The sequence below is a fragment of the Pelophylax lessonae genome, assembly GCF_965119305.1.
Source record: "Pelophylax lessonae genome assembly, chromosome: 3".
Classification (NCBI taxonomy): domain Eukaryota; kingdom Metazoa; phylum Chordata; class Amphibia; order Anura; family Ranidae; genus Pelophylax; species Pelophylax lessonae.
In genome coordinates this window covers 626,219,077-626,239,777 of record NC_138770.1, presented here as the reverse complement: position 1 = coordinate 626,239,777, position 20,701 = coordinate 626,219,077, and the positions used below count along the sequence as shown (strand labels likewise).

Sequence of the window (20,701 nt, the reverse complement as noted above, 5' to 3'; positions counted from 1 at the left end):
GACAGGCTGACCCCCCCCCCCCCCACACACACACACACACACACACACACTCCCTTTCAACCTCTGCAGCAATGCTGGCGGCACTCGTACATCTATTACCCAAAGACAACCTCTGGATAGAATGCTGAGCACTTCTTGGGTTGACCATGGCAAGGCCTGTTCTGAGTGGAACCTGTCCTGTTAAACCACTGTATGGTCTTGGACACCATGCTGCAGTTCAATTTCAGGGTTTTGGCAATCTTCATATAGCCTAAACAAACTTTATGTAGAGCAACAATTCTTTTTCTCTTACGTCCTCTGACAGACGCAGCTCTCAATGCTTCTTGACTAATGGGTTATGCTCCATCCACAGGAGTAGACTAGGCAGTGAAAAGTTTTCACTCGACACGCCTATAGGGGCTGTCCCTTACAACATTACCCCAGACACACTGTGCTCTCAAATCAGTTTCTTGCTGCCTAGTTAAGGTAACTTTTTGTCTTGGGGATGAGCTCCTGTTGTTTTGAGTTGAGCTCTTTTGTTGCCCAGTTGGCTTTGTTTTTAGCCTGGGGTATACGTTACCGGTTTTGGCTGCGTTCTTCCAATCCCTCATGCCTACACTGCTTTGGAACGTCCCATTAGTGAAAAAGCATTGAGAGCTGCCTCTGTCAGAGGACGTAAGAGAAATTTGGATTTTTGTAAGAACTCTGCAAAGTCCTCTGACAGATGCAACTTGCGCCCCTCTCTTTTGGGGTTGGTTGAGTCTTCTTTCCCTGCTTGCTACGAAACTGATTTGAGAGCACAGTGTGTCTGGGGTTATGTTGTAAGGGACAGCCCCTATAGGCGCGTCGAGAGAAAACTTTTCAGTGCCTTGTCTACTCCTGTAGATGGCGCATAACCCATTAGTGAAGAAGCATTGAGAGCTGCGTCTGTCAGAGGACTCAGAGAAAAGGATTTTACGTTAAGTTCTTACAAAAATCCAATTTTTTGCGTCCTCTGAGAGTTCTTTGCCATGAGGTGCCATGTTGAACTTCCAGTGACCAGTATGAGAGAATGAGAGTGATAACACCAAATTTAACACACCTGCTCCCCATTCACACCTGAGACCTTGTAATATTAACGAGTCACATGACAGTCTGGGTGTACTGGGGCTATCCATAGTTTCTCTAGTACTGTAGAATGGTAGATTAGTCGATGAGGCTAAGTGTTGTAAATGTGCTGTGAGATAATATTTAGAAAAATCTGGTTCTCCTAGTCCTCCTCCTTGTTCCTGCAAGGAGCACATCTGGGATTTAGAGACTAGATAGCGTGGACATTTACTGTCCGAGTCTCAAAGTATCACAAGTCTTCTTAATGAATTTTAATAAATGGATTGTACAGTGAGTAAAATAATCCCATTTTTGTCTGGAATTCCTCCTCAAAAATAGCAGTACCCTTCATGGCTTGTGAGTGGGCCTAGGCTCTCCTGTGTTTACAGCCTCTTAGCTGTATATCTTCAGTTTGGGATTTAAGGCTGACTGCTAATCTCAAGAGATATGAAATGAGATTTGGTGATGTCACTACTGCGATGCTCGCTGTTTTCTTTGCTAAATCTCTGTACAGAATTTAGTCTCTCTTCAAAGTGTAACTTCACCTATTATGTGAGTGACATATGTATGTAGTTTAACAGTGCAGCCATTCTGTGGTAACATAATTTTTAGGCACATTACCGTTTTTATGTTTACAGGCAATAGCTAATTATGGCTGGAAATGTATATCTGTCTTCTTTCTCCAGGCGACTACGGACTCCTGTATTCAGCCAGTAAAAGTGGCACTTGGCAGAAGAGAATACCAAAGTTTGCAGCATCGCCACCACTCTCAGCGGTCCAAATTCCGGCCTCCGAAGGGCATGTTCATAAGCAAGGAGGATGTTGTAGCTGTGTCATGTAGCCCCAATGCCGCCAATACTATTCTTCGGCAACTGGACATGGAACTAATATCATTAAAACGCCAGGTAGTATTTTTTGTCATGTGTGCACTAAACTGACACAACTCATTCAGGGAAAAATGCTGGCATGGGATGTAATGGGAATTTACAGTGAAATGTACATTATTTTTTTTAACACCCCAATGATCTTTAATCTCTTCCATGTTGTTCACAACTACCTCTCCTGGGTTACATACCCCTGCTTTACATTCTGCCTGCTTGACTCATTTGACTGTGCGTACCTTACTGCAGATACCTCCACTCTGTACAATATGCCATATTATACATATGTTGTGTGTTCTAAACTCCACATGTATACTGTATTGTGTGTGTGATTGTGTGTGTGTGTATATATATATATATATAATATAATATAATATAATATAATATAATATAATCTATCACTGTCTGCTATCCCCTCCAGACTCACCAGACAGAAGATATTGCATTTATAGTGACAGACCTTTTGTGTCCTAAAAGGCTCATGTTTGCTAGTACATTGACTACAGTAATAAAAGTAAAAGATAACTGTCAGCAGATACCTCTCACTGTAGATTCTCTAATTGCAGGGCCCTCTTCACTTCACCATGGGCAGCCTCCCCCCCCCCCCCCCATGCAGTATCTGAAGGACCTGTCTGTAAGTTTTGGCATTTTCATGCAAGGTGGATAGGCATAGGTGTGCCTAGGTTTGTGGAAATGGTGACCAAAGTAAATGGCTTGGGAGGGCTCTGCACCAGTGGGGTGAGAGAGTCTGCAGCAAGAAATATGTGCTGACAAGTTTTTCTGTAACCTGTCTGTTGCTGCTATATGTTTATGCATTTCTCTCAAGTTCTCTTTTACATTTTTGAGACACAACAGATTCTTGGAGGAAAAAAAGGTAAATAGCTAACAAATTCTAAACACTTTATGTGCCCTGCATATTTTTATCTATTTATTTTTAATGCTTTGCACTGCTCCTCATATTGATTTGCTAAACTTAGCTTTTACTTACATTTCAAGGTTCAGAATGCTAAGCAGATAAACAGTGCACTTAAACAGAAGCTGGATGGCGGAATAGAGGAGTTTAAACCAGCAGAGGTAAAGCAGAAAGCCTATGTCCTCCATATTACTCTCTCAGGTTTGAGTTTACTGAAATTGTTAATCTTTCCTGCTCAGAAAAGAAAACAAATTATTGGATGTATTGCATTTGCATCTTTTATTTGGGTAGGTTTTTTTTACTCTGAATTACCCAATATTTAGTATATTCTTCTGAATTTTTAAATGACGTATGCTGGGGTGTTGCATGTAATAGTCAGATGCAGTAGTTCTTTATTGGTAAGCACCACCATTATGAACAATATACTGTTAACTGCATGTGGTTTATACATGTAATGATAGCAGTTTCCATTATTTTTATTATTTTATTGTTATTATTATTCAAGTTTGCGCTAGCACCAACAGTTTACACAGAGCTTTACAATATAAGGGAGACAGTACGGTTCTGATGAAGTTCAATACAAGAGGGTTTGGAGGGCCTTTCTTGCGAAAGTGTACAATCTAATAGATTACCTTACAATCCTAAAAATACCTTTTATATTTTACTTTACTTTTACGTGCAGACTGTACTGTCCAAAAAATGTGACAGATGGGGACAAAGGCTTATGTCTGTGATCATTTAATTCCTACAATAAAAAAAACGTTTGGGTATTAACGTGTTGACTCCTCCCAATTTATGGGTATACAAGTGAGGCCGTGCTTACACTTGACGTAGTTGGCAGGATGAGAAAAACCCATCTTCAACAGCCGGTGCAGCTCGAGCTGTTACCATGGTACCTTTGGGAGCAGCTTTGGCAATGATAATGGCACAGACATTCCCCTGACAGATTAGGCAGAAAGGTTGGAGAGTATGGCTCGCTTGTTTCAAGTGCACACCTTCCTGATCTGTCAATTAACTCCCTGGAGGGAAATGCTAGGGAAGCCATACTCCTATTGCCCCTGTATGGTTCCCAGAAAAGAGCGTTGGAATGTTAAAGCTGATGCATTGGTATTGCTATCCTTGAAGAAACAGTACTTGGAGGGCAGGAGGAGATTAAAGCCCATGTGATGGTCATGAAGGGAGACATACAGCAAATGCTGGCCATACATGGATAGAAAATCGTTAGAAAAAGCATTTGACACACTCAATCGTTTGACTTTCGAAATGTTAGTGGGCTAATTTTCATTAGAAGTGGCATTTTTAATGCAAAAAAGCGAACCACCACGTCAGAATTTTTTTTGACTGATTTTTTTTTTTTTTTGAGGAAACGTCAATGCAACAAGCAACGAACAGAAAGATCTTTCTTGTTGGCTCCTTAACCAGTCCCATTATTGCCAGCATAGCTATTACTACCTTCCTCTTTCTCTGAGCATCCAAAGCTGGACCACAATCCACGACAATGCCAACAGAATATAACGACCCCTCCAACGACCTCTGTGTCGCACACGGCAACATTGTATGACGTGTTTCAATTGGAGAATACCCAAAGGTCAAAAACTCGTTTCATCTTTTTCGCTGATCGTATAATCGATCAAGTAAAGATGAACTGTTTGTTATCGATCTATAATATATCAATAATTGGGTGACCTCTATAGATACAATGATGGCATTATCACATACACATTCGACAGGTTTTTTAAAATTCCGACTGTTTTTGACAAATTACTTTCTAACCATGTATGGCCAGCATAGGATCTTATCCTGTCCGGTGGTATGTGTGACTTTAAATGGCCATCAGGCAAATTGCTTAGTTTACACAAAATGTAAGGCGACCACCATGGACCATACTTCCTACTAGAAAATGTTTGGACAAACCTGGATTGGCTGGTTTCAAAAACGGTAACCCAGCTTTGCTCCTTTCTGGCGCTGGTAGGCAGTGTAGCCAACCTACCAGATAGAAATTTACTGACGCGACACCTAAAATTTACTGGCACAGCCAAGTTTTTACTGGCATTTCCAAAAGTTACAAAATGACAGTTTTAAGTATTTAGGCTACAAACAAGTACAATATGCAATTAGCAATATGATTTAAGGCAGATAATAAAGCAAAAAACACATTTCTTATTTTATTTTAGTAGGTCAGGGACAGGACTCAGGAGGGCAAGAAATTAGAATGGATGGCACACACACATGAAATTGACTCTCACAGTGACATTGACAGCAGTGTGCAGCAGTACAGACGATGTTGGCACCTCACTGACACGACACGTTCCCTCCTGAGTCACAGTGACAGTCTCTCTCCACGCCAGGTGGTCTATTCAATCCACTCCAGTCCAAACAGCACTGACTGTCCTCCTTCTGGCTTGCCTTGCTTCCCTCCCGCAGACCCACACACGAGGCTCCAGCTGCTCGACATGGTTCCCCTGCACCATGACATCCCACAACACACTCAGGCACCGCATCCGCCAGACCTGCCCCACCCAAACACACTGTAGCATGTCCTAGGATGGTCTCTGCCTGTGTCAGACTGGAACTGCGCATTCGCAGTTCTGAGCCGAGAGTCACAGACCTATTTTTTACTGGCAATCTTTTCTTGTCACTGGCATTTACTGGCAGGAGAAAAAATAGAAATTGAATGATCACAGAAATAAGGCAGTGTACAGCAATGAACAGAAATGGTCATGTTTATTATCAAGACATTTTTTTCAAATAATATACTATAAGTTTACAGACCATCATATAATGTCTGTCTGAGAAGCACTTCTCTTGGAAGAGGTTTAAGATCACTAGATCACCCTGAGATCCCCTTGCAGTTATCTGGCTGCCAATGAGTGACTGTTCCAGGAAGTTGGCAGAAGAGACCCTCTGTAAGGGAAAGCCTACTCTTTCCCTTTCTTCATCAGGTGTCTCTCTCCTGCTCCTGCTCTCTCCCGTCTCAACATGGTTGTAAACCTCCGACATTAAATTTGAATATTTGTCTCAGGGTATACAACCACTTTAACCAGTGGGGCTCTGTTCCTGACTCACTTCCACACTGCGCGTGCAGCAAATGGCACAGAATCTGCTGTTTAAGCACTTCTGTGGCAAGATGGCTTCCTAAATCTTGCAGGATTGACAACTTACCCATGATGGCTGCCTGGAGTCCATAATACGGGACATATTTATCTTCAGTGGTCACCTGGCAGCCTAAAGAAACAGCACAGTACCACCTTCAGGTTGGCAGATAAACTTCAGCCCAAAACCTGCCTACATGTGCCTCCAGAACTTTGCTGAATTGCACGTGGGAGGAATGAACCCTGGAGGACTGAGCACCTGCAAGTCAGAGTTGATTATTGCAGCGTTCTTAGCAGCGACTTCACCTTTTGTGGATGCTATCATTACATGTATTCACCGCATGCTCTATTCCGTTTTTGTGAGAATGTTCCTTCAGTGATAAAATTGCATCTCTTCTGCCATTTATGTAATCTGCACCACAGTAAACTCTATTTGACTGTAGCATACAGTCAGGTCAGAATGCCCTCAGCATTCTTTTTGTCTATCAGAATTGTGTAATGAACAGCAGCCAGTAGATTTTACAGTGATGTAGAGCTGCACAGAAAAAGTCAGGAATTGTGCTAAAAGGGGGAAAAGGGTAACCATAGCCAATATGTTATAAATGGACTTAGACAAAGCTGGATTCCAGGCAGATTTAAAACTTATCTAATTAAACCCAGTAATGTATTTATTAAAATGTCATTACATATATTATTAAATACAGGTAATAAATGCACCTGAATATGTCTTTGATCTGCTTAGTAAATCCTCGTACACACGATCAGATTATCGGATTAATTTTCTTTAGTTTTTTGTTGCATGCTAGTCTCATGGAAAGTGAAGAGGTTAATTTCATATGAAAATTCTCGTACGACAGAATTCAACTTCAGAAGTGATGTCATGTGTTGAATTGTTTTGTTTGTGTTCTTTAGTTTCTGAGCATGCCTAGTTTTGCTCTTATGATTTTTTTCGGACTAATACTGTACTAATTAAATGAAAATCAGACATGGTGTTCATGTACGATAAAAATGTTACAGCCTTTATAGCCTGCACATCCAGTTTTTGTCATCTGAAAATTTGTAATCGGCTGTGGAAAGCACTATACTGACAATCCGAAAATCAGCAGATCATTTGTCGGGCGAAATTTTACTTCTGATTTTCTTCTGGTGTGTACGGGCCTTAAGACACAGACAAGAAACATTGGTAGACAGGCTCTGCTGCTTTGCACAGTGCTGTCAATGTAACAATGAGGACAAAGGGGTTGATTTACTAAAACTGGAGAGTGCAAAATCTGGTGCAGCTGTGCATTGTAGCCAATCCGCTTCTAACTTCAGGATATTCAATTAAGCTTTGACAAAAAAAAAACTTGAAGCTGATTGGTTTCTATGCCGAGGTGCACCAGATTTTGCACTCTCCCAGTTTTAATAAATCAACCCCTTACTATTAGGGGGTCAGAGCAGAGTAATGGACCCATCTGTCCGGCGATGTACCTTCCTTGGCAGGGATGGATCAATGACCAAGGTGCATTATGTATAGAAACGTTAGGTTAGGATTCCGACCTTTGCAGACCTCTCTGCTCCCCCTTGAAAGATCTGTCCTGGTTTTTGATCTAGGAAGTCTTCATCCTGTTTCGAAAGTGCACCTTTTGAGCTGGCCAACATTCACCCCACCCGCCAACATTCACCCCCATATGTTTCTTTTCCACTCTTGTAATTGTCCCTGTCGGATGATCTTTGTATTGTTCTTTTGGCTTTACTCTACAATATCTTTATGGAAGAAAAAAAAAAAAAAAGTTATCAACCTGGCTACACTGTCTGGCAGGAAGTGGCTTGATTACTAGATTATATGAACCAAATTCAAAATTTGCTTGCTTATAACATTTCATATATGCATTTTGACTAAATTAGTTTGCCTGGAATTCAGGTTTAAAAAAGGGGTGAACTTGCACTTTAATGGTAGTTTCTTCTGTCAGTATCACTTCACATTTTAATTTTGCTTTTTACAGTCAACTCAGAAAGTAAATGCCCGTTGGACTACAGAAGAGCAGCTTCTCGCAGTGCAAGGTAAGTGGAATATAAAAGAGACTGATGAAAACTGAAAGCTTTTTAGTATATTGCCCTTATATCCGGTTCATATATGACTGCTTGTCATTTTCATATTTCCCTTGCTTTACAAATCTGGAATGACTCTTTGTATTTCCTTATTATTTGTTAATGATTTTCTATTGCTATTAGTAAAGTTGCCCTGATCATACAAGAGGTCACCCGGTACCTTAACATCTGTACATACAAACTGCATCTACCCCAACCTATAACTGGCCTTAACAGCAAGGAGCACATGGAAGGGTGATGCAAATCACACAAAAACATCTGTCCCCTTACCAGTGCTCTTGCACAGCTACTGTTGGTGTAGAAGGGAAAGTCACAGCTACAAGCACACAACCAAATTAATACATAAACTGCAAGATGAAAACAAAGATAATTGTTTTAATAAAAAAAATCAAAGGAATATTTTAAAACGTGTGATTTGTTGCTGTCAGTTATTGAAAATTGATTATGCAGGGCTGCACTAAATTAAGAAAACTGAATTCAAAGCATCTTGACGGATAGTTCCCCTTTAACAAAAAAAAATAATAAATGCACATTTTTTGCAGGTAAATGTGCATTTATCATTTTCTTTTTCTAAGGAGCCTGCAGAGCATTGCACCCACACTCAACAGATCACAAGTGCAATGTCCAGCTCCTGAAGTCTCTTAGCATAACTGTCTTCCTCCTCCAGGCAGGCAGTTACCTGAGAGCAGGAAGATCAATGGAGTAACAGAGCGCTCACCAGCACCCTCGCAGCTCATTAAAAACTACAAGCAATGGTTGACAGGACTTGTCCTGGACTGGACTGGAAACTGTGAATGAATGATGTGGCTGTGTGAGTCCTGCACGGCCAGGCTTTTTTCAAATAGTGACAGCATGTGCGGGGATAAGATCCCCCACCTGCTGTCACAGGGAGGGAGGGGAGCAGGGGGAGAGGATGCAGATGCTGAAAGATGTTACATTACATACCATCCTTAAAACTGATGGAACATGTAACATGTTCCAGAGGTGAACTTATCCATTAAAAATATGTAGTACATTCCGCAACCAAATATACGCTTAGTTTGTACTACACATGTGAAGGATATCTATAGAAAGATTTAGTGTCTCCTTGGTGTAATGTGTCTGACTGCTTCCTAAACAGGTCTTTCTGTCCACTTAGAATGTACTCCCACAACATCTGAGCTGTGTGTGACAGTGGTATGTTGTCATGTATTGTTTTTGGTGGAATGTAAAGGTCCCTTTTTTATGTACACAAACTACTGTTTGTGGTCACTAAAATATTCCTTAATATTTTTTTTGGAAAAATTATTACAACTACTCCTTCAATGGCCAGTCCTTAAAGTAAGGGTCAACATCTTATGGCACATGGGCAGGTACACAGAAGAAGCAAGCTGCCATAGGCTGTAATTGGCAGCTGACTAGGCTGTTAATTACAAAGCCTGGCCTGCCCTTCCGCAGCCCACCTACGTTCTTGACACCTTTGATGTTTAGGTGCTGGGTCTCCTTCCATTACCAATGTAAGCCCGTCGGCGGCTGTGGACATCAGTGTCCCCACTTGCCTAGCCTCTTCCTCCTCTTAGTGGAACTGTCAGCTGCAGTAGGTATGCATGTAATAACTCTGCATTTATGTGGGTAAAGGAATAGGGGCTGATTAGAAGTGTGAAGGTATGTGAACTGGGACTGATTTGGAGGTGTGAAGGTGCAGGAATTGGAGCTACTCTGAGGACTGAGGGTGCAGGAGTTGGGGATGATCTAAGGTTTGAAGGTGCAGGAATTGGAGCTAATCTGAGGACTGAGGGTGCAGGAATTGGAGCTAATCTGAGGACTGAGGGTGCAGGAATTGGGGCTAATCTGAGGATTGAGGGTGCAGGAGTTGGGGATGATCAAAGGTGTGAGGGTGCAGGAATTGGAGCTAATCTGAGGACTGAGGGTGCAGGAATTGGGGCTAATCTGAGGACTGAGGGTGCAGGAGTTGGGCATGATCTAAGGTCTGAGGGTGCAGGAATTGGAGCTAATCTGAGGATTGAGGGTGCAGGAGTTGGGGCTGATCTGAGGTGTGAGGGTGCATGAATTTTGGCTGATCAGAGGATCTGAGGTATGAAGGTGCATGGCTTGGTGAACATGTTCTGTGTGTGCACCGGTAATATATTAATAATTTACAGGTTTCACTTACCATTAGCAAAAAATATGTGTGCAAAAAAATTACAACAAACTATATGGCTATTGTTTACTGGCTTATGTGTTGCATTGAGATTGTAAATTTGACACGTAATGTGTAAAAGGCTGATAACCCCTGTCTCAAATTGATATTTTGGTTATAGATTGAGCCTGAGCCCTGTCATGACTTCCGGCTCTGTTCCTTTCCACCTCTGGGTTTTATGTGTTTCTTACCTATCTTTATGTTCCGCCTCCTCCTGTTCTATTCTCCATAACAGAAAACCGATACAAAATTGAACAGAAGAAGTGGGGATCCCCCCTCATTCTGAAATTTAAAAAAATATTCTCGTATGTAAACATAAAAACAACCACAATTTCCCTTTTTGTTTTTAATCAATTGACAGGGATGGAGGCATATGACCTTACCATGTCATATCCTCATGCAAAGTCCCAATTTCTTCCCCCCTCTTTTTTCAATAAAAACAACCACGACACACACACACACACACACGAGCAATTACGCCCTCTGTATAAAATAGCCTAAGGGCCCATTCACACTAAAAACTGCACAGAACTGAAAGGACCCATTCGCACCAAAAACGGCAACTGTTTTTTTTTTTTCTTGTAACTATGCATGCAGTTGATGCAGGTCTTTCTTTCTGCATTCATCCTGCAGGGTCACTTCCTTCTTTCCTTGGGCTTCTATGTGTACTGTGATGTGTTGCAGTGCGTTTGCATGTGTTTTTGCGCATGTGCGGTGCAGAAAAATGCAGCATGCTGTACTTTTCTGCACTGCTGTGGGTTGTACTATGGCTATAGGATAGCTTGGATTTTGGACTGTCTATGCAGTTGGAGTGCAGTAAAAAATGCAGCCAACTGCATCCCGTTGCATTAGGTGTGAAAGGGCCCTAATAGAAAGCGGTGCAGGATCTGTTGGAGGAGTTCTGACCTCTCTGCTGCTGACTGCTGAGATGGGGGGGTGGCAGAGACTAACCTCTCTGCAGCTGCACGAAGAAGCGCAGGATCCAGCGGAGGAGTTCTGTCATCCTCTCTGCTGCTGACTGCTGAGACAAGGTGGGGGGTGGAGACAAGGGGGTGCCACAGCAGTAGGAGTGGTGCGAGGGCACATGAAATGACCTGGAGGCCCGGATTTGGCCTGCGTGCCTTGTGTTTGACACATGTGGGCTAGATAACCACTATTCTTTCCTCCTGATATGCCTGCGCTGGCTTTTTCTTTACTCCTCTTTTTTTCCTATTGCCATTTACTCAAAGCCCAACTCCTTTTCAACCGTGTGCTAAAAAATGTAAACTTAAGGTGCTGAAAAAAGTATTTTTTTTGCTGTTTAGCTTATACAATGTTATTCTCTAATTCGATGGCTCAGTTCTTACTGTGAATCAAGAAGAGGGACCTTGTCGCACCACAATTTTTTATTTTTTTTCCCCCCTTGTCTCTGAGCATTGTTTTAGATTGGAGCACTGTGCAAGGGGCATTAGATCACTGGAGCCTCGGACTGATGCACTTTGTAAGAAGCTGCCCTGTGCATGCAGAGAGCCGGACAGCAGGTTCTCAGACTGTTTTAAACGCAAAAATAAATGCTACATTTTTTGTTATGCAGCCTGACTGCAGTCAGGTCCATAAATATTGGGACATCGACAGAATTCTAATCTTTTTGGCTCTATACACCACCACAATGGATCTGAAATGAAACAAACAAGATGTGCTTTAACTGCAGACTTTCAGCTTTAATTTGAGGGTATTTACATCCAAATCGGGTGAAAGGTGTAGGAATTACAACACTTTGTATTCGTGCCTCCCACTTTTTAAGGGACCAAAAGTAATGGGACAATTGGCTGCTCAGCTGTTCCATGACCAAGTGTTTGTTGTTCCCTCATTATCCCATTTACAAGGAGTAGATAAAAGGTCCAGAGTTCATTTCAAGTGTGCTATTTGCATTTGGAATCTGTTGCTGTCAACTCTCAATATGAGATCCAAAGAGCTGTCACTATCAGGGAGGCAAGCCATCATTGGGCTGAAAAAACAAAACAAACCCATCAGAGAGATAACAAAAACATTAAGTGTGGCCAAATCAACTGTTTGGAACATCCTTAAAAAGAAAGAACGCACCGGTGAGCTCAGCAACACCAAAAGACCCGGAAGACCACGGAAAACTGTGGTGGATGACTGAAGAATTCTTTCCCTGGTGAAGAAAACACCCTTCACAACAGTTGGCCAGATCAAGAACACTCTCCAGGAGGTAGGTGTATGTGTGTCAAAGTCAACAATAAAGAGATGACTTCACCAGAGTGAATACAGAGGGTTCACCACAAGATATAAACCATTTGTGAGCCTCAAAAACAGGAAGGCCAGATTAGAGTTTGCCAAACAACATCTAAAAAAGCCTTCACAGTTCTGGAACAACATCCTATGGACAGATGAGGCAAAGATCAACTTGTACCAGAGTGATGGGAAGAGAAGAGTATGGAGAAGGAAAGGAACTGCTCATGATCCAAAGCATACCACCTCATCAGTGAAGCATGGTGGTGGTAATGTCATGACATGGGCATGTATGGCTGCCAATGGAACTGGTTCTCTTTTATTTATTGATGATGTGACTGCTGACAAGAGCAGCAGGATGAATTCTGAAGTGTTTCGGGCAATATTATCTGCTCATATTCAGCCAAATGCTTCAGAACTCATTGGACGGCGCTTCACAGTGCAGATGGACAATGACCCGAAGCATACTGCGAAAGCAAGCAAAGAGTTTTTTAAGGGAAAGAAGTGGAATGTTATGCAATGGCCAAGTCGATCACCTGACCTTAATCCAATTGAGCATGCATTTCACTTGCTGAAGAAAAAACTGAAGGGAAAATGCCCCAAGAACAAGCAGGAACTGAAGACAGTTGCAGTAGAGGCCTGGCAGAGCATCACCAGGGATGAAACCCAGGGTCTGGTGATGACTATGCGTTCCAGACTTCAGGCTGTAATTGACTGCAAAGGATTTGCAACCAAGTAATAAAAAATGAAAGTTTGATTTATGATTGTTAATCTGTCCCATTACTTTGGGTCCCTTAAAAAGTGGGAGGCACATATACAAACTGTTATAATTCCTATACTGTTCACCTGATTTAAATGTAAATACCCTCAAATTAAAGCTGAAAGTTAAAGCACGTCTTGTTTGTTTCATTTCAAATCCATTGTGGGGGTGTATAGAGCCAAAAAGATTAGAATTGTGTTGATGTCACAATATTTATGAACCGGACAGTACATAACAGTAATACAAAGCAAACTTCAGTTCAGCTGTAAAGAATATGTAAACCCAACATTTCATATACCTGCTATGTGCCTGCTGTACCATGTGCTTGTATAAAAAAGTATCCTGTTCTCTTTGTATTCCTTCCTTTGTGTGGAATCCCTGGTTTTCCTTCCAGTCCCTCTACTTTCCTATTTAAAAAAAAAACTGACCTTATTAAGCATGAGGGCACAGTGTGGTCAATTCTCTAGCGCTATGCTGTGAATTCAGCCTGTTCTCCAGTGATCAGACTTGTCCTGACACGCCCCCCCCCCCTTCACAGCCATTCACAGGGAAGGCCAGTGTACTGCTGTTTTTCCTCCCTCAGCTCTTATGCAGCTAAGAACAGAGGGCATGTAATCACTTATTTAAAAAAAAAAAAGTAGAAGGATATTTATAATGTTTTTTTTTATATGTATACACAAATCTTTTGCCTTTTATTTCTGTTTTAAACTGAATGGGCTGTTTGACAAGGTGAGGGTTTACATAAAGTGTAAGCACTATGGAACCTGAAGCTTTGCAATAAAAGGGTCACTCCAACCATAACTCACATTTCATTGGAGTCTGGTGGGATGAAACATCTCATCTCATTTGTTTTTATTTTATTTTTATTTATTTTTTGTATCTCTTGAGAACTATGTGAGCCGGAGGACGCTGCTGTACAGTGACATGAATGAAGGGTCACTTTATACACTTCAAATAAAGTTAAGTGGGCAAAAAAAGGGAGCTGAAACGCGCATCCCACTGCCCCCCTCCCATCTGCTCAGTGCAGCCGGAACATAGAGCTGCTGCAGTTTACTGTACGGCAGCTGTCCATTTATGTGTGAACAGGCACTTACATTATTTTGTCATCTCTGAGCCAACAACTAAGTCAAGGAAGTAGATGCGGACCTTGATGCTGGACCTTGATGAGGGGAAATTTGTCAGGAGGAGTACTGTGATTTCTGTGAGAGGAGAAATACCTGGATGTGTTACACTGGCACATTACATGATATGCATGCACTTAACCAGGAAAAAATCACCAGATGCCTTTGAAGCTGAAATCTAGAAAGATAAAAAACACATATTAACACAACTCTCTATTTTCTAATAAATCATTACCTTCCTTTGGTTTTTATTCCAGCGAGTGTAGGTGCTTGAATTTGATCTGATATCACCCTCTTGCAGCATTCAATACTTGGAAAGTGAGAAACAGAACTGGAAGGCAATTTGTTGCATGCAAATATGTTGAAATGAACAAGCTGACAGGAGAAGAGAGCAGAATGAACTAACAGATTACCGGATCTGTCTGCTGTTGCTCCCTCACTGTCAATGGCCAGGCTGGTGATGGGAAGATGGACACCACTGTATTTCATAAATGTAACAAGGAAAGTGATGTAGTTGTCCTTGCTGTGTAGATATCAGGACTGGATGGATAGAAATACAAATCATTTGGCAATCAAAAGAACTCTATAAGGCCTCATGCACTTGGGTGGTTTGAGGCATCCAAAGTAAGATACGGGTGTATTTCCCTACCCCGGAGAGACAGCTGCAGCATACAGTTGCCCATAGCAGTGCATGGCTGTACGTAGGCATATGCCATACTTGCACAAACTCATGAACAGATGTATGTAAATCTGGGATTCCACTTATTGTACCTTCCAAAAGAATTTGTATTTCTTTATTGTACATCAACGGGACACAGAGCAACCATAATAATTACTATCTGGGTTATACGCCACCTTTAGGTGAATGGACACTGGCAAACCAAAAAGAAAGGAAGTCCCCCTCTATATAACCCCTCCCATACAGGATGAACCTCAATTTTGTTTGCCAGTGTCTTAAAGGTGATGGTCATGGTTGGAGAAGCTCTCCATATTTTAAAGGTTATGCTATGGTCACGGTTCAAGATCCTGCAGGATCCAAGGGGCTTGGCGATTGGATCCATCCGAATAGCGAAAGACTAAAATGGATGGTACCTGAGCCTCGGTAGATGGAAGACTGCAAGGTGTTGCCTGTAATGCGACCCGTTTCGGCGCTGGACCCTGGGATTCGGACCCTTGGTAAAGACTGACTCCAAAGGCGATCCGACAGGGTGTCCTACAGGTCCTAGGGAGTGGTCCCAAAACTAGGGGGACCTGATCCTTGAAGGTCCACAAGGGTCCGCCTTGATGGGTGAAGGTTGGATTCTAGCTATAAGCAGAGTCCTGTGGCGGGATTGGTGAGTAATGTTGTTTTAAAAGATGTGCACGGTTTGTTTGTTTACACAGCCAACCCCTCTGGAATGCCTGGCGGGTGGCCGGACATATTCCCTGCCCACGCGTCTGGTTTCTCACCTGGCGCCTTTGGTTGCCCTTGACACCCCCATGCGGTATATGCGACTGCAGCAGGGGCGCACGGAGGCACTGCACTATTTCAGATCCTGCACAAGCATGCACGTGGACACAGGTGCGTGTCCGCGATTCATTGAGGCGCAGTAAGGGGCGGAGGCGGTGTGACATTTGAGGACGTGTTCCTGGCATCGTGGGCACCTGTAAGGAGCTGAATGGGACACAGAGCAGCTGCAGCTGGGCGTGTGAGTCATTGTGGGTGGGCGGATACAGGCACTGACAGGTTCTGTTACTAGGGGGTATCTATGCTGTGTATTGCGATAAGCTGGTTACAGCTTAACACAAGGATTGAGTGCACTAAAGTAGTACCTCAAGTTTGCTTGTCTAGAGCAGTGTCCTCCTGGAAAAGGAGTGGTGTGCCGCCGTCAGGATTGGAATATACTAGCCATGCATCCTCTGTGTTAACCTCCCCTAAAAGGCCAGAGGCGACTGGCCAATCTGAGCCATTACGGTTGTCAGGCATAGTAGCTATATGTAGTGCTTCTGTCTCAGCCTACGTCACTAAGGAGGATTTAGCTGGCCTTGAGGGAAAGATTGCTGGCATGATTGCTTCAGTATTGCAAGGAGGGAGGAAGTGTGAAAGATCCCCCTCACCTGAACCCCCCTGTTTTAATACAGGATTTGGCAGAGGATGTGGAAGAAGTAGCCGTAAATGACCTAGAAGAGGGTCAAGCTGAGGATTCCACTTATGGGGAGTCAAGGTCTGAGAAGCCATTTTCGGCCTCTCAGTCTCAATGATGGTTAATTCAGTCTCTCACTGAAATGGTCTGTTCTGGATTTAAATTACCTCCCTTAGAGATTTCTAAAATCTTTTTATTTATTAGGCTCATTACGCCCTCCACAGAATTCTTAGTCTTTTCCTTTGCACCCGCTTTTAGAGCGTATAGTGTATGCTGATTGGGATCACCCTGAAAAGGTTTTTCTTCCTCCCAAAAGGTTTTCTCAGTTGTATTCTATGGAAGAAAACTTCACAAAGAAGTGTAGTATGCCTACAGTTGATGTTACTATTTTGTCTGTGAATAGAAATTAATTTTTTTTTTTTTTTTTTTATGTGGACAATGCCCAGGTTTTTAAAGATCCAGCGGATAAGAAATTGGAATCTTTACTAAAAGCTTAGTTTGCATTTGCTGGGTCTGCAGCACAACTAGCAGTAGTAGTTATAGTAGTGAGCCAATCTTTGAAAGACCATATTAGGCGTGTAGCTAACAGTATTCCTGCTTCGGGGGAGTCTGCTGAAGAAATTTGCCTCGCGCTTTGTGTTTTGCAGTAGATGCCCTTAAGGGGTCTATACAGCAGGTGTCTCGTTTTTGCTCTTCTGTCAGTACATATGCGCAGAATCCTGTGGTTAAAGAATTGGTCTGTGGAATTATCTTGTAAGAAGTTACTAGCTGGTTTCCCCTTTCATAGGAAATGCCTATTTGGGGACGATCTGGATAAATATATACAAAAGATTTCAGGGAGGAAAGAGTGCGCTTCTTCCAGTTAAGAGGAGGAGTAAGCGTCCTTCTTTTAGGGTATCTAACGCTACGGTACCCAGTACTTCTAATCCTAGGCAGTTTTGATGGCCTCAGCCATCTGCATCTAGAGGCAAACTTTTAGGTCAAGGGCAGAAGAAACCCTTGGTCCAGAGGCCTACCAAGCCTAGCTCTAAATCTACCTTATGAAGGGGTGGGGGGAAGGCTACTACAGTTCTCGGATGCCTGGGTAGAAGTGATTGAGGACAGCTGGGTTGTTTCCACAGTCTCACAGTGGTACAAAAACGAGAATTCTGGATGTTTCCTCCTCCACTGTTTTTAAGGTCCAGCAAACCCGCAGATTCGGTAAAGATAATCTTTTTTCAAGCTCTAGACCATCTTAAATCATAGGCAGTGATTTACAGAGGTTCCAGCCGACGAGGAATTCAGGGACTTCTCAAATTTTTTCGTAGTCCCCAAACCAAACGGAGATGTGAGACTTATTCTGGATCTCAAAGCCCTGAATCCGTTTCTAAACATTCGCACGTTTCGGATGGAGTTAATTTGCTCAGTCATTGATTTTTTGCAAGGAGGATAATTTTTGGCATCTATAGACATCAGATGCATACCTACACGTGCCAAGTTTCCAGGCCCATCAAAGGTTTCTGCGGTTTGCAGTGGAAGACCGGCGTTTTCAGTTCCTGGCGTTGCCCTTCGGGTTAGCCACAGCTCCTCGAGTGTTCACGAAAACCCTGGCTCCAGTATCGGCAATGCTAAGATCTCAGGGAATAGAGGTTGTAGGACCTCAAAGCCGTAAAGGATCTTGTCCGTATCGTGAGAGGGAAGAAATATCCTTCTGTATGTCTTTGCATGAAGTTGCTAGGAAAGATGGTGTCTTCATTTGAAGCAGTTCCCTATGCTCAATTCCATGTCAGACCATTACAGAATAACATTCTGTCGGCCTGGAACAAAAAGATCCAGGCCCTAGATTGTCGTATGTTTCCGTCACCAAGGGTGTGTCAGAGTCTCGGTTGGTGGTTGGTAACCAGGTATAAGGAGAGGGGGAAATCCTTTCTACCAGTAGTTTGGAAAGTGGTTACCACAGATGCCAGTCTCTCCGGTTGGGGAGCAGTCCTGGAGGAAGCCACTGTCCAAGGGTAATGGTCTTGGTTAGAAATTAGCTTGCCCATCAATATCCTGGAAATTCAAGCAGTTTGTCTGGTTCTAAGGTTCTGTACCACCAGACTACGGGGTTGCCCCATCAGGATCAATCCAACAATGCCACAGCTGTGGCCTACATCAACCAACAGGGGGGAACCAACAGTCAGTCAGCCCAGAAGGAGGTAGGTCACCTCCTTTCCTGGGTGGAGAAATTTGTGCTATTCCTGTCGGCATTATTTATGCTGGGAATAGAGAACTGGCAGGCGGACTTTCTTAGTTGCCAGCAGTCGTATGTCTATGATGAGGGGTCCCGGACATAGATATGTTGGTATGCAGGTTCAACAACAAGTTGGACAGATTTGTGTCTTATCTCATGAGATCTATGTCTCATCTCATGTGTCTCTCCTTATGTAGAAGTTCTTTTTTGTATTTTTCTATTATTCCTTTAGCTGGTATCTCCACCTAGTTGTGGATATTTTATACTGTGATTTTCAAATAAAGAAAAGAAAAGGTTTTTTTTACATATTTGTCAATTATTTTTGGTGTCTGATTATGCCTACAATAGTCCCACCCTTGGAGGGTGTTTTTTTCTTTTAGCCTTTATACAAGGGGTAATTCCTATGCTTCCGCCAGTTAGTCCACCCTTGTGTCCTTGGTAATTAAATAAAGTTCTGGTGGTTCTACAGAAACAACCCTTTGAGTCCATTCGGCATATTCTCCTGGTTCTTCAGACAAAGTTAGTCCTTTTGGTTGCAGTAACATCAGTTAGGAGGGTGTCAGAATTTCGTGTAAGGAGCCATTTTTTGATCTTACACCAAGATAGGGTGGTTTTGCGTCCACACGCAGAGTCAGCCGTGACATAGCCCCAATGGACGGGGGGGCTGGCCTGCGAGTTAAAGGTCTTGCGAGGGCGCATACAACCTGGCTTCAGCCTGAGTCGCATCGTTCCTCCTGGCCGACAGCCCCCCTATTCTGATGAAGCAGTGGTCTGTCCGGAGCGGTGCCTACCCTGTTCCTGATATGGTAAGTAGCTGTCCCCCCTCTACTAGTTTCGGGATCCATGGACCTCCCTGATACAGGACAAGTGGGTCCATGAAGTCATTTGGTCCGGCTACAAGATCGAGTTTTGGTCTTCTCCGGAAAGGTTCTTCCCTTCTAACCAGATCGCTTACAGGGTCTCTTTGGGGCGGTGCAAGACTTGATACTTCAAGGGGTGACTGTCCCGACTTTAGAACGTTTTCAGGGGTTTTACTCAAACCTGTTTACAGTTCCCACGAAGAAAGGCAAGGTGCGTCCAATTCTGGACCTTAAGGCACTAAACTGCTTTGTGTGGGTACAGAAGCACGGTAGTGGCGTCCCTACATCAGGGCGATTTTCTCGCTTCTATCGACGTCAAGGACGCCTATCTTCACATTCCAATATATGCTGGCCACCAGCATTTCCTCCGCTTTGCCATGTGCATTATCTGTTTGTGGCGTTACCCTTTGGTCTCACCTCCGCCTCGGTCTTCAAAAAAGTGTTGGCCCCGGTACTAGCATTGTTGCGTCAGTGGGGGATTGCGGTACTGGGGTACCTGGATGATCTTCTGCGAGCAGAGTCTCTGACTGCTCTGACATACAACTTGAAAAATACTCTGCAAAATCTGAGGGAGTTCGGTTGGATTCTGAACCTCCAGACGACGTCTGCTCTGGTTCCGTCCACAAGACTGGACTATCTGGGTCTGACTCTGGACTCGGCCTCTGCCAGAGTGTTTCTTCCTCTGGAAAAACTCCAGAAATTGCAGAAGGCAATCCAGCTTCTGTTGTCCAGCAGACGGTCATCCCTCCGTGTTGGGGTGCTGGGCCTGATGGTGTCTACCTTCGAGGTGGTTCTGTTTGCACAGTTCCACACTAGATCTCTGCAAAAAGAGATTCTGGTGAAATGGGACAAGGATCCACAGTTTCTAGACAATCTGATCCTGTTGAGCAGGGGTACAAGAGGGTCCCTGATCTGGTGGCTTCCTTCTCCGGCACTTCGACAGGAAAAATCCTTTCTCCCCCTGTACTGGACAGTTGTCACCATGGATGCCAGCCTATCCGCGTGGGGAGACTTCCTCAGCACAGATTGTGCTCAGGGGGTCTGGACTCTGGAAGAGTCCAGACTGCTGATCAATGTACTGGAACTCATAATGATCAGACTTTGTCTGGATCATTGGACAATTTGTCTTCAGGGGTGTCTGGTACGAATTAAATGGGACAATGACACAGCCA

At 43.3% G+C, this 20,701-nt stretch overlaps 1 protein-coding gene across 2 annotated transcripts in view; it reads left to right on the top strand.

The window, feature by feature from the left end:
• RCOR3 (REST corepressor 3) overlaps nt 1-20,701 on the top strand; it is a 113,835-nt gene that overhangs the window by 55,643 nt on the left and 37,491 nt on the right. For both annotated transcript variants that reach the window (XM_082249766.1, XM_082249767.1), the window contains 3 exons: nt 1,752-1,970; nt 2,943-3,020; nt 7,937-7,994. In XM_082249766.1, coding sequence (XP_082105892.1) covers nt 1,752-1,970; nt 2,943-3,020; nt 7,937-7,994 — 355 coding nt within the window. The remainder of the gene's footprint in view (nt 1-1,751; nt 1,971-2,942; nt 3,021-7,936; nt 7,995-20,701) is intronic.